The sequence below is a fragment of the Vulpes vulpes genome, chromosome 3 (genome assembly GCF_048418805.1).
Source record: "Vulpes vulpes isolate BD-2025 chromosome 3, VulVul3, whole genome shotgun sequence".
NCBI classification, from domain to species: domain Eukaryota; kingdom Metazoa; phylum Chordata; class Mammalia; order Carnivora; family Canidae; genus Vulpes; species Vulpes vulpes.
The window spans coordinates 17,256,069-17,270,151 of NC_132782.1; the positions used below are offsets into that span (position 1 = coordinate 17,256,069).

At 36.9% G+C, this 14,083-nt stretch overlaps 2 protein-coding genes across 4 annotated transcripts in view; one reads left to right on the forward strand and one right to left on the reverse strand.

Annotated features, from left to right (window-relative positions):
* SLC25A12 (solute carrier family 25 member 12) overlaps positions 1-14,083 on the reverse strand; it is a 300,020-nt gene that overhangs the window by 236,514 nt on the left and 49,423 nt on the right. The gene's annotated exons all lie outside the window — the stretch shown is intronic.
* Positions 1-14,083, forward strand: part of METAP1D (methionyl aminopeptidase type 1D, mitochondrial) — an 88,594-nt gene that overhangs the window by 38,352 nt on the left and 36,159 nt on the right. The window contains exon 2 of one of the 2 annotated variants that reach the window (XM_072751931.1): positions 12,598-12,776. The exons of the other annotated variant lie outside the window; for it this stretch is intronic. Within the exon in view, the coding sequence (XP_072608032.1) occupies positions 12,710-12,776 (67 nt within the window). The 5' untranslated portion in view covers positions 12,598-12,709. The remainder of the gene's footprint in view (positions 1-12,597; positions 12,777-14,083) is intronic. 2 annotated transcript variants of the gene reach the window in all.

Here is a 14,083-nt window from a genome sequence, read left to right on the forward strand (position 1 = left end):
TCTGTGTTGCATCTCTGCTTGCCCAGAGGCTGGTGAACATCCCTGCAGTGCCCCACTTCTCCGATGTTGGTAATTAATGCAGGGAAAATTTTTTGTTTTTAATAAAAACAAGCAAAGACATCTATCAGTACCCACAGTCAAGGCAGAATTTGTTTGACATCTTGTGATTGCTGCTTACAAAAAGAGTGACAGCAGTTATTAAACAAATACAAGAAAAGATGCTGTTTATTGGAAGTTTTCACTTATCCTAAGAATATTCTTAGACGTTACTGACTGCTTGCATGAGTAGAAAATTGGAGAATGAACAGAATCATTATTTTTTGAAATCTGGGTTGTATTAGATTTAGAGTAATAATAAAAATTCAAATATTAAGCAAATGGATTATTTTTAGCTGTGCAATATACTAGGGACTTTTCCTTTCACTAGACCATATTTCAAACATTTGTTTTTATGATTGCAGGAGGAATATTAGCATTCAATGTAATTAAACTTAATTGCATTTCCTATGTGAATTATTTTTAGTCTCTTATAAAATGCATTTATGATTTCTTTTTCTCTATACTAGCTATTCCTGTAGGTTTGCCTTGATAGAAAGTCATGGAAAAAGTGTCTGTTTGCTTGGAAACAGTCAGAAGTCATGAATTTGATTTAAATTTAATTTAGAAGTTTTTAAGTAAGATTTTGGAATATAGTCAAATAGGAAAGGCATGGAACTCTTCAGGATCTGAGGTTCTGGTTCTTATGTCATATTCATGTGATATAAGAAAAATAATTAACCTCTCTCTGGCCTAAGTTTTCCTATTTGGGAAGTGTTAAAATAATTTTAGTCCCTGACCTCACCAGATGATGCGGAAGCATCAGATCACAGAATTCCATAGGCAGTAGATGAGGGTGGGGTTTCCCGGGAAGGGAGCTTGCTGCGGTGTTGATAATAGTCTGTAAATTGATAGATCTTTGGTTACACAGCTGTATACATTTGTCAGAACTCATCAAATGATATGCTTAAGATTTGTGCCTGTCATAGTATGTACATTTTACCTCAAAATACAAAAAGAAAAAAAAAGGACTTTTAAACACATACTGACATTCAACTAATAATATGCATGTTGAAGTTTGGGGGAGGGGTTTACTGAGTTTTGAAACTTACTTTGAAATACACTCCCTGCCAAAGAAAGATGAATGGTGAAATGTTTAGAAATGTAATAAAGAGCAAATATAGTAAAATGTTAATTGTGGAATTTAGGTAGTTGATTGTTTACCTTAAAATTCTTCAAGCACTTTTGTATGTTTGAAAATTTTCATAAAATGTTGGGGGGAAGAATGAAGGTACTGGTTTTTGCTCAGTAAATGGTCTGTGTACCTCCATCTTAAATTCTAGTCCCCACCGCCATTCAAAATCAAACCACTTGGATTAATACCAAAAGGGAGGAGGGGTGTGAATGTAGCCATTTAGATAAATAGAAAAATATGCCCACCTCATACTTTCTCCAGTTACTTTTTAAAAAGGCCATTACTAACTGTGGAAGCCAAGGGTATCCTTACAAACAAGAAGAGCTCTGAGAAATCCAAACCATGCAGCCCAACCAGTGACCTCTTTGGGGAGATAAGAATTGGCTTCCAGAATCCTAACCATCGGGAAGGACATGGCCTCCTGACACATAATCTTCACCAATGGCAAGCTGGTGACTCTCCTGCTATATACCTTATACTAAGGCCCTATCAAATGAAAATGGGCTTTCAGTTTCAGCCAAATCCCAGGGATTTGGCCAAGAACACCTTCATTTTATCAGAATGTGAGACTATCTTTTACATCCTGATCAAGCCCTGTTTTTAAAGATATCTTATATGGGCCTCTGGCCCATATGTGTATTATGTGTTTTAATCTTGAAGGGTCAAAAGAGTAAGTTGGTTTTGGTGGAATTTGCACTAAACTTTTAAAAACCAATGATGATATATTTTTAAATGTGGCTGTGTTGCTCAATGGGTGTTTGAACAATAGACTGGACAGGCAAGACTTGAGAGGCTCAAAGATCTCCACTCTTTCAGGGTCTCACAGTGAACTCTGGCCAATTAATTTATCTCCATTCTTTGATTTTCTCACGTGGAAAGTGAGAAACGAAACCTGACACAAAATGCCCAGTCAGTGATTCTCAAAGTCTGGTGTTTATAAGAATCATTTATGTAAGAAACTTCAGTGTGTGTAAAAAATCATTTCGTTTGTTAAAAATGAGATTCCAGCTTCCTCCACACCTGGGTTTTCTGAATCAGTAGGTCTAGGACAGAGCTCAGAATCTGCATTTTAATAAACACCCAATGTGATACTGGTGCGATTATTGGACCACATGAGGGTGTGTATAGATGTGTTTTGATGGGTCTTAAGTTAACTGATAGAATCTTATGGATTTTTTTAGCTTTTTCTTGGGAAAAATTTTAAACATACACTAAAGTAGAGAGAATAGCATAATGAACTTCCATGTCCCTATCACCCAACTTCAACAATTTTGGTTCATTTCTATATTCATCTGTACTTCTTCCACAGATTATTTCTGGAAGTTAGTCTTAGATATATCATTACATTAATAAATATTTTAGCAGGCAACTAAAATATTAAAATACAAATACTCTAGAAATATATCATTATTAAATCTTATAAAATTTGAGAATAATTCTTTAGTATCAAATACATCAGGGTCTACATTTCCTAGATTGTCTCATTCTCCTTTTTTTCCCACAATTGATTTGTTGAAATCAGGAACCATAGTCCACACATTGCATTTGATTGATGTGTCTCTTTAATCTTTTAATCTATAGGTTCCCCTCCCTCTTTTTTTCCCCTTCTGTGATTTATTTGTTGAAGAAACCAGGTCATTTGTTCTGTAGATTTTCTCAGTCTAGATTTTCCGATTGGGTTCCCATGATGTCATTTACTATTTTTCTTTCCCTGTATTTCCTATAAACTCCATCACTTCCATCATGGGGTTTGACCAGATTAAAGTTCAATTTTGGGGCAAGTATATATCATAGGTGGTATCATGTGCTTCCATCACAAGGCACACGTTTCATTGTCTCTCTTTCTGTCCTATTAGTGGCCCTTACTGAGATCCGTTATTTCCTAGGGAAAGTCCCATATTTTAACTTAGTAAGTAGCTCATGGAAGAATCTTCTCCCTCTCATCATGGATTTTTCATTTTCCAAGTTAGGCTTTTAAAGTGTTCACAGTGAACCCATGGCTGCCTGCTAAGACACTGCTTGTCTTACCAAAACCAGTAAGATTTTATTGCATTCACATTAGTCTCATTTTCACAATATAGTAATCTTGAACATTTGTCCTACTGCCTACAACATTTATTTCAGTTTCTGAGACATGTTCATCTTAATAAACGGAAGACCACACAATTGAACAAAATGTTTGGGGCTTTGTAATGAAACCATAGTTGCTGGCAGGGTGACCTAGTGTAAGTACAAGTGAATCAGAGCCACCAATTCCGTACCTCCATCCCATCCTGAGGCAGAGGAGATGAGTTTTTAATACTTCTATTTATCTATTTTGTCCCTGAAAGCAAGCGTGAGATTTCTGGATCGGGGCAATTTCACTCATAGCAGTAAGTGGTTACTTACATCCCAGTGTTCTCCTTCAGAGTAATGTGAAGAATGCTGAGATCATTCCAGGTTCATTCCTTCAGTCAACAAACGTACTGATTGTCGACTCTGTGCCTGGCACTGAGCCAGCACTGGGGTAGATGATAAATACTGGAGAACTCCCAACGTGACATATAAAACCACATAGCTCTGAGTCAAGAGTTAGCCATCAGATGTCATCTTGTACTTATAGATAAATAGATAATGTATATGTGTGTGTATACATATATGTAGATAATATATCTGTTTATTTGATTTTATGTATATAATTTTATACATATAGAGGCACATATATGTGTATGTATTATTTGATTTTCCCTTCTGACTTATACATTTCAAAAAATCAGTTTCTTCATTTTTAATTTACTTACAAATGCCATTTGTGGTGAAGTTTGCATGAGGTTTTCTCATTCCCAACTTTTCAGGTGGTAAATGAATTAACTGTATTTTATGCCCACTGTGGATAGTTTGCCTATGTGGATTAAGCCCACACTGGCTTAAGATTCTCTCTCTCCCTCCCTGTGCTCACACATGCTCTCTATCAAAAAAAAAAAAAAAAAAAAAGAATGAAAGAAAGAAAGAGAGAGAGAGAGAGAGAGAGAGAACAAACCCATGGTGGAAAATCAGTTTCTCAGGGGTGAAGAAGGAAGGACAGTGGTTGTCTTTAAATGTCTATTAAAGATACAATTCACTTCAATAACTTAAGAACATTAAAAACATATTCTAATTTGATTATTGATTTTTTATAAACTTATCATGATTAATATTTACTGTAATCATGTATTTATTGTTAAAGGAACTCTATAAGCCATTCTTAGTCTTCTAGATAAAGCACAGCCTGAACAAAGATGGAAAATAGAAGAATAAGAGTTGAACAGGAAGTGTGTGAAGATGGAAAATAGAAGAATAAGAGTTGAACAGGAAGTGTGTGATCAAACCATAACAAATTGGGAGAAGCTCAATAAACTCCTCAGAGAATGTGTCACCTTTAAAAGTACAGTTTAGGGGATCCCTGGGTGGCTCAGTGGTTTAGCGCCTGCCTTCAGCCCAGGGCGTGATCCTGGAGTCCTGGAATCGAGTCCCATGTCGGGCTCCCTGCATGAAGCCTGCTTCTCCCTCTGCCTGTGTCTCTGCTTCTCTCTCTCTCTCTCTCTCTGTATCTCTCATGAATAAATAAATAAAATCTTTAAAAAAAAATAAAAGTACAGTTTAGGGATGCTTGGGTGGCTTAGCCAGGTTAAGTATCTGTCTGCCTTCAGCTCAGGTCATGATCCCAGGATCCTGGGATGGAGCCCTGCCTCATGCTCCCTGCTCAGTGAGAAGTCTGCTTCTCCTGCTTTTCCCTCTGTCACTCCTTTGCTCATTCCCTTTCTCTCAAATAAATAAAATATTTTTTCTGAAAAAGTACAATTTACTGGGGTGCCTGGCTGGCTCAGTTGAAAGAGTATGCAACTTTTTTTTTTTTTTTTTTTTTAAAGAGAGCACAGTGGGGAGGGGAGATGGAAGGAGCAGAGGGACAGGGAAAGAGAGAATCTTAAGCAGGCTCCACACCCAGCATGGAGCCTGAGGGGGGCTGGATCTCATGACCTGAGCTGAAGTGAAGGGTCAGACACTTAACCAACTGGGCCACCCAGGTACTCAAGAGTATGCAACTCTTGATCTTAGGGTGGTGAGTGTGAGCCCCACACTGGGTATAGAGATTATTTAAATAAAAACTTAAAAAAGTACAGTTGACTATTGCCAATAATTGTAAATGTACTCGTCTGTTACTTTTAAACTATATTTAAATTTTGTGAAAGATATAGCTAAAAATCCTTGAACTGTAAAAACTCCAACATCTTTTAGTTTTTGCCTATTTGTAAAATCTAAGCACAAACTTGAGTAGGAGAAACTGTCTATATTACAGTAAAGCAGAGTTGGGAATTATGTTTTCTGGTCTTAAAGTCTGCTACAGTATGGGTATTTATGGCAAACATTTTCCAAAATAGCAGGTGAATGAAAAAAACTATAGCCCATAAAAATAAGCTCTTTAAACTCATGAACCCCAATTTTGTTCGTTTTTAGGCCTACATTAAAAAAACACACACACACACACACACACACAAAACATTGCAGAGGTGGAAATGAGCTAAGGCAGGCAGGAAGTAAGAGGATCTAAAGATGTGTGACACAACATTGCTGTCACATTATAGGGGGCATATCCTGGACAAAACCCCTGTCAGCATTCCTAACGCATGAACCCTGGCCCCAGCCTTCAACATTCCTAGTTCAAATCCTTGATATCCTTCTGGTTTTGTGATAAAGTCATGAGGAATAGTAATGTGCTCATCAATTACCCTTCTGCCTTTTATCTGAAATTGGAGATACTGGAGTAACATCAATTAAAATTAACATCATTTAAACTTTCTTCTGCATTTAGAAATGAAAATATCCCTATATTTTCCGGCTGGCTCAGTTAGCAGAGCATATGACTCTTGATCCGGAGGTTGTGAGTTTGAGCCCCAGGTTGGATGTTGAGATTACTTAAAAATATATAAAATCTTTTAAAAAAATAGAAATGAAAATATGTTTAGTCTCCCCAAACATTTAATTGTATGTGATCTATTTGTTAAAAGATGTCTTCATTCCACAATTAATCACACACCCACGTATATGTATGTATGCACATATATGTCATACATCAAAACGAATCTTCCTTTTGCTTAGTTTCAAGAAGTTGTTTTAAGGAGAAAATACTGAATGACAATTTAGAAATATTTTCTTTTAAGGGCTCCATTTTCAAAAATTTGTAATTTAGAAGTATTTCACTGGAAGGGGAGACTAAAGACATTGATAGTCATCTCTTCCTTTCCTAGAGGTTCATAAACATGAACCTAGATTATTAACAAAGGTGAATCTAGATGAACTTAGATTATTAACAAGGTGTAACTAAAATCACCGGAAAGGTCCACTGGCCCCAAAATCTCTCCCCTATCCACTGTTTGTAACCTAAAATTTCCAACTATTAGAATCATTCCTTTGGGTTAAGGGAGTTTCCCCCATAAACTGGGTTATAAGGAATGAGTTGGTATGTTTTTAGTAGTTTTGGTGAAGAGGCAGAGGGGAGGTTAGGGATTCTTGGTGGGAGATGAGGGAAACACTCACCCACCAAGAGGACTTTAGGCTGTGCGAAAGGCAAAGCCCCTTCATAATTATGAAATGTCTGCTTAGGCAGGAGCCTTATTTAAAACTGATAGTACTGTATTCATCCAAGTTGTAGGATGGATATGATAAGATAGACTATGTCACTCATGAATGCTTCTCTTTTGTGAGCATAATGCCAGTGTATGTGCAGAATAACTTGGCACCTTCAGTTCCTCCACAGTCTGGAAGTAGAGTCCAGAAAACAGTCTAGTTGAATTCTCAGATGGGTTTTTGGCAAGAACACAAGGTGGCTTTATACAGTTTGTCTCCGATGTTTTTCACTGAGTGGCTGAAAGAAAAGGGAGGATTTGTGGACTCCATTAAAACAAGGAAGTAACCCAGTGACTTAAAGAGGCAAGTTGTGGTATTTGAATCCTAAAATGAAAGCCCTCCCTCGTTGACTTTTCAGCCATGGGAATAACCAGTTGCTTCATTGTGTGTTTTGTCAAAGAGCCTCAGCCATTTGGCTGGCCTGATGGTTACCTGCTGCCTCTTTTTCTAGCCTGTGTGTCCTTTGTTGTTGCCCGGCTGGTCAAACATGTGTACTGGGGCCCTAGGGCACCAAGCATGCCCTCGGGGAGCTAAGTGCTGCCAGATGTGGGGAGCAAGGGTTGATTCACATGGCCATAATTTCCAATAGCTAATTTTACCTGTTTTCTTTCGGTTTTGGGTTTCTTTCCTAAAGAAAAATCCATTTGGAGTTGGGTTTTACCTCCCTTTCAATTGCAGTCTTGTTAACTCTAATCTTCCAGCCCCACCCAGCCCCAAAGTGAAAGTGCGGGAGAGATGGAGAAGATATGTGATATTGAATCTGAGTGATTAATGTTTTTACTTTATGATAAAAATAAGTAATGTGTTTCTGTTCTACTGGACTCTGACCAGGATTTTGATTTCAAAGTGAAGTTAAGTTTCATTGCCTCAGTCTTTCATATAGAAATCATTTACATAGGAATATATCAATTTTAGGTCAATATTTTAGATAGAAATTTTAGTCTCTGATTAAGAACACGGAATTTGGTTGTTCAGAGCTCTAGGTTTTTACTAGTTAATTCTGAAAACTGGTTAAGTAGAGGGAAAGAATCAAGTCTTTAGCCTGATTTTCATGTATGGACTGAACCTCAGGTTGACCAACTACTTTGATGAAAGAAAAGTTTCTGTGCAGTAGAGGTATTCTTGCCAATGAATGAAGGACTGATAAGATATCACCACTTAGCAAACCCCTAATTAACTAATACATCTAGGCACTGACCACCAGTGCCTGCCAACATCACAAAAAGAGAGAGAGCTGTCAGAGCACACCACGACCCATTAAATACTCTTGCCAGAAAACCTGAACTTGAATCAAAATGAGCCCTAGTTTTAATATCAGTCTATAGGAAATATAAGGGACAGGGAAACATGTTAAATGACACCAATGAAATACAACTAGTGAATTCCAGAATGTGGGAGATGCTAGGAACAAAGAAATTCATCTTTAACAAATAAATCACATCGAAGGAAAAAAAAAAAGAGAGAGAGGAATTGATTAAAATACACATAAGAGACACGTCAATCAAATATATGGGTGGACCATATTTGGATTCTATTTGTATATGTATATATGTACGTATGTATGTATTTATAGATTTAGTTATTAAAGAGTGTGTGAGTGACCGTGAGCAAGTGCACAGAGAGGTAGAGAGAGAGGGAGAGACAAACTCAAGCAGACTCCTTGCTGAGCTCAGGGCCCAACACGGGGCTCCATCCCAAGACCCCAAGATCATGACCTGAGTGGAAACTGAGAGTCAGATGCTTAACAGCTGAGCCATCCAGGGGGCCCTTGGATCCTATTGTAACAAGCTATTTGTTTAATCTAAAAAAATTATATATATAATTTTATATATACTTTATTTTTATTTTTATTTATTTATGATAGTCACAGAGAGAGAGGCAGAGACACAGGCAGAGGGAGAAGCAGGCTCCATGCACCGGGAGCCCGATGCGGGACTCGATCCCGGGTCTCCAGGATCACGCCCTGGGCCAAAGGCAGGCGCCAAACCGCTGTGCCACCCAGGGATCCCTATATACTTATATATTATATATATTTATCATATAAATATGCCAAAAGGAGACTATCTGAAGACTATCCAAATATTTGATAATATTAGGAATTACTGTTAATTTTTTTAGTTGTGATAAGATTATATTCTTAAATCATTAAAGAGAGTTTTCATCTTTTAAATACACATTCTGAAGTATTTAGAGAGAAATGATATAATGTCTGGGATTGGCTTCCAAATAATTCAATGGGAAGAAAGGATGGTTATAGATGAAACAAGATCAGCATGAGTGGATAATTGTTAAAGCTGGATAATGGGTATATGGGAGTTTATTATAGTAATGTCTACTTTTGTGTATGTTTGAAATTTTACATAAATAAGAACTTTAAAAAAGATAGGCTTAGGTTTGAAACCCACATCTGCCACTTATAATTTTTGTGATCTTAGGCAAATCCCTTAAGCTCCTTCAGTCTCACGGGGTTTTGCCTGTAAAATAAGTATATCTTCCCGGTTTGCCTTACGCAGGTTGTTGGAGCAAATTAAATATGTATGAAGTTACTTTGTAAATTGCTACAACATGTCAGCTGTGTTATTATTGTTGTTATTATACAGCTTGTGAAAGGATAGTTTTCTTGCTAAAAAAATGTATGGCTTTTTCCGCTTCAGCAAAGCAGTATAGTTGTCCTATGTGTGTTACATCAATTAAAAAGCTCTGGAATAGGAATATAATTTCATGGTCATCAAGGGTATTTATTAATTAGTTTGAAATAATAGAGTGATTACAAGAATTATAAAATTTTTCAAATATGAATTTCTCATAGCCTAGTCAGTTAAATGTAATATAGACAACTATGCTATTAATTTTTTCACTATATAGTAAGAATTACTCAATTTTTTATTTTCCTTGATTAAAAAATTGCTTCCATTTCACAAATTAGTAAGTATTTCAAATAACTTGCATTATAATATACAGAAATCTGATCGTTACAATGCTTTTCTTTCCTTTTGTTTTCTAACTTTTTCTCTCCCTTCCTTTCTTCTTTCTTCTTTTTTTCCTTGCTTCTTTTTCTGCCTTCTTCCCTCTGTCCTTCTAGCACTTTATTGTGAAGTGTAATGCATAGGGGAGAAACATGTAAAACGAATGTATAATTTTAAAAGTGGTTATAAAGCAAACACTAAATAAATAAATAAATAAATAAATAAATAAATAAATAAAGCAAGCAAGCACCTATATAACTACTTGCCAGTTTAAAAAAAAATCAAACATTGCCTGCACCCCAGAAGAACTTGGCATGCCTTTTCTAGCTCAACTCTTCTATGTCTTAGGTAATCACACTCTTGACCTTAAATTGTATTCACTTCCTGGCTTTCATCTATAGTTTTACCCCCACATATAATTCCTTAACGATATGATTCAGTTTTGCCTGATTTTGAACTTTATGTAAATAGAATCATACAGTAGGTATTCTTTTTGTGTGTGTCTGACTTCTTTGACTTACTTTACATGTTAAAGATCCATCCATATTGTTCTCTGTAACTATAGTTCATTCATTTTGGTTATTGTATAATCTTTCATTTTAGGAAATTATTGTAATTTTTTCTATTGTTGATAGACATTTGAGTTATTTGCACTTTTTTCTATTACAGTCTTATGCATGTCTTTTGGTACACCTCTATATGTATTTCTATTATGCATATACCTAGGAGTGAGCCAGCAACTTCATAGGCAAACAGTTTTCCAAAGTGGTTATACCAATCAACACTTTCTCCAGTAGAATATGAGTGATTTTGTTGCTCCACATTTTCATCTGTACTTGCATTAAGTTTTAAAATGCTTTTTTCTATAAATAAATAAACAAACAAACAAATAAATAAAATTATTTCTTCTGGGGTACCCATGTGGCTCAGTTAGTTAAGTGTCTGCCTTTGGCTTGGGTCATGATCCCAGGGTTCAGGGTTTTGGAGCCCTGAGTCAGGTTCCCTCAGCGGGGAGCCTGCTTTCTCCCTCTCCCTCTGCCTGCTGATCCCCCTGCTTGTGCTTTCTGTTAAATAAATAAATAAAATCTTTAAAAATAATAATAATAAGGGCAGCCCCGGTGGCTCAGCAGTTTAGCACTGCCTTCGGCTCAGAGCATGATCCTGGGATCCTGGATCGAGTCCCACATCGGGCTCCTGGAGCCTGCTTCTCCCTCTGCCTGTGTCTCTGCCTCTCTCTCTCTCTGTCTCCCATGAATAATAATAATAATAATAATAATAATAAAGCTTTAAAAAAAAAAACCTTCAGAACAGACTTGTTTCCTTTCACTTGCTCTAGAAGTTAGAAGAAGCTGATGCAAGATGAGAATCCTGGCTCTGGGGCAGGTATAGGTTTTATGGGACGGGATGAAACTTGGCCTTCTCTTTTCTCTGGCGTTTTCAGGGCCACTCAGCCTCCATTCCCTTTCTAGTTGGGGCTTGAGAGGAAAATGCTGAGAATGGGAGGTAGGAGGCAATTGAGGAGACTTTTCACCTTCCCTAATTGTCCACCAACGTGCAACACATCGTTCTTTAGAAAAACTACATTATAAATGGCAGCAACATTGCCAGACTAGCTCGAAAACCCATAATGTAGCTAAAATAGTAGGTGCTTGTAGCTGAATTGTCTCTAGCTTTTTGCTTTCATTGCAAATGTGTAGTATTTCAGTTATTTTATAGGCAGAGGGGCAGCCTGAGAACTTAGCCACTTTGTTTATGTAGGGAAAACGCTTTCCGAACAGCCAAGACCATAATATTATCTTGTTGTAGAACTAACTGTATCTGTAGTATATACACTGACTATCTGAATACTGTTCTTCAAGAAAACTGTATAATATGCATTTTTTATAGTAAAGTGAAAATCATCTCTAATAAGATAGGGAATCATTTTCTATAGACACACTGCCACTGGGACCAAGTTTTAATGAGCTAAGATAGCTTAACATTTTTAGCAATACAAAAAATTAATCTGTTTTTCGTTTGTCATACATGGACTTTTATTTACCAACCTACTTAAAACATTGAGAAATATTTATGTAGCTTCCTGAACCACTTGTAGATCTTCAGACTTGCGTGGCAAAAGGAATGATAATTAATAATCTGCTTCAGGCTACAGGCTAGAATAATTCAAAAGGAAATGTGCATTACTAATACAGCAGAGCTCATAAATTCTCAGTGTCAGTTTGCCACTTGTGGCTGAAAATTGCAGTCAGGCTGGTTGGCTAGAGGCAAAAAGACTAGAGTTACATAATATTTATGAGGTCTGAAGTTAGCAATCACCAAACCCAAATATTGCTAGTCTTTCAGATTACTCAATGAGGTAAGCATCATCTGGTCATGGCAGTGGAGTTGAGAGCAGAATGGATTTGGTAATGATGAAACATTAGTTATAAGTATAAATTCTGTCCATGTCAGTCCACTGCTACCCCCTTCACAGGATATATAACCTTCTAATTTTATGTATTATCTCCAAAATATCTATGCCATGCCATTGTGCAAAAATCTACTTGCTGCCTAAGGTTTTATAAGGCAAAGGGGAATAGAACTCTGCAGTGTTTCTCCAGCATTTCCAGTGCTGAACTTCCATGAAGACCTCCTGCCTGTCTGTACGTCATCACTATGACCAAGCCCCAAGAACTTTACAGGTCCCAGCCAGCACTTACCGTCACACAGAAGGAAGTGTCCAGCCCTGTGCTCTCATGTGCTCTCGTGTACTTTTAGGAGTTTGACTTGCACAGTATGTGAGCAGCTTAAAGTCTGGACCACAGGATCACATGTGCTTCCCAAGCACATGTGGTCGTGAAGTGCAAATGAGACATGTGTGAATAACTGTATGACTCCACCATCAAGAAGCAGTAGTCCCGGGGCTGTTCCTAGCTTACAGCCAGGAGCAACTGCAGGTCAGTGCTCATTTTAAATACTTGGTTTTTTCACGTGTAAACAGCATCTAGATTTAAAATAACCCTTCCATTTCCTACACTTCTTAGAATTCCTTAGGAAAGATACTTTTTTTAAAAGTGCTGGATCAAATACTTTTTAAACTTTTTATCATTGAAAGTTTCAAATATGGGAAAAAGCATATAATGAACTCCTTGCTATTACCTGTGGATCAGATATTTTTAATGGAAAAAATTCGTCATTTTTTTTCCTGTCATCTGTAAAGCATAATGATTTTCCAAACTCATAGGTGGAGTTGGAAGTAGTTTTCTTCTGAAACTCAAGAAGGAAAATACATCAGGAAAACATTTGCTTTAAGGGAGTGATAGAGGAGTCTCTCGTTCTCGCAACCTCTTCTACAACTTTAAGATATAATTGCTCTTCTCAGGGGGAAGTCAAACTAAATATAAGAGGATCTTAGGAACTAGAGCTATACAGAATCCTTGTTCAGAAGGCTGGATTAGTTTTAAATTTATTTTTATTTAAAGTTCCTGGTCTCTTTCACTGTGATAAAACCAGGGGAAGTTTTGTAATTGTGCCATTTGCTTGATGCATTCAGGTACTTATGTACTTGTGGGCACAGCTATACTTACATAAGGGCTGAATAGAGACAGGACCTCAGCACTAAAAAGATTTACAGTGGCTCCAAGCCAACCCAGACATGTAATCCAAAACAAAAGCAAGACTAAGCTATAAAATTAGATAAATAAGTCTGAAAAGCTCTATTTTTCCCCTCTCCTCCCTGCAATGATTAGGTCATTGCTTTTGGGGGGAAGTATTTTTAATATCAAACCCTTCCTCCCAAAAATCTGTCCCTTTTTTTTTTTTATGTCTTTAGTTTAATGGCACTTCTAGCACCTGTTAGCCTACCCAGTCCAGTGCTTCATATTTGGAAAGAGGGAGAGTAATTTTGGGGAGAGACAAAGTAAGAGAGGTGACTTGGCAATGATTAAAAGAAAAGTCTAGTTGACACATCAGGTCCAACTTACTTCTTTCCAATGGAATAAGTATGTGAGTCTTTAAGTATGACTTTTTTTAATGCTAAGGAGCCTAAAAATTTGACACTGTAGTATTTCAACTTTTTAAACTTAACTTTTTAAAAATATAAATATATATTTTAGATTTTTAAAATTTTATTCATGAGAGAGATTGAGAGAGAGAGAGAGGCAGACACACAGGCAGAGGGAAAAGCAGGCTCCATGCAGGGAACCCAATGTGGGACCTTCTCCTGGGAATCCAGGATAATGCCCTGGGCCGAAGGTGGTGCTAA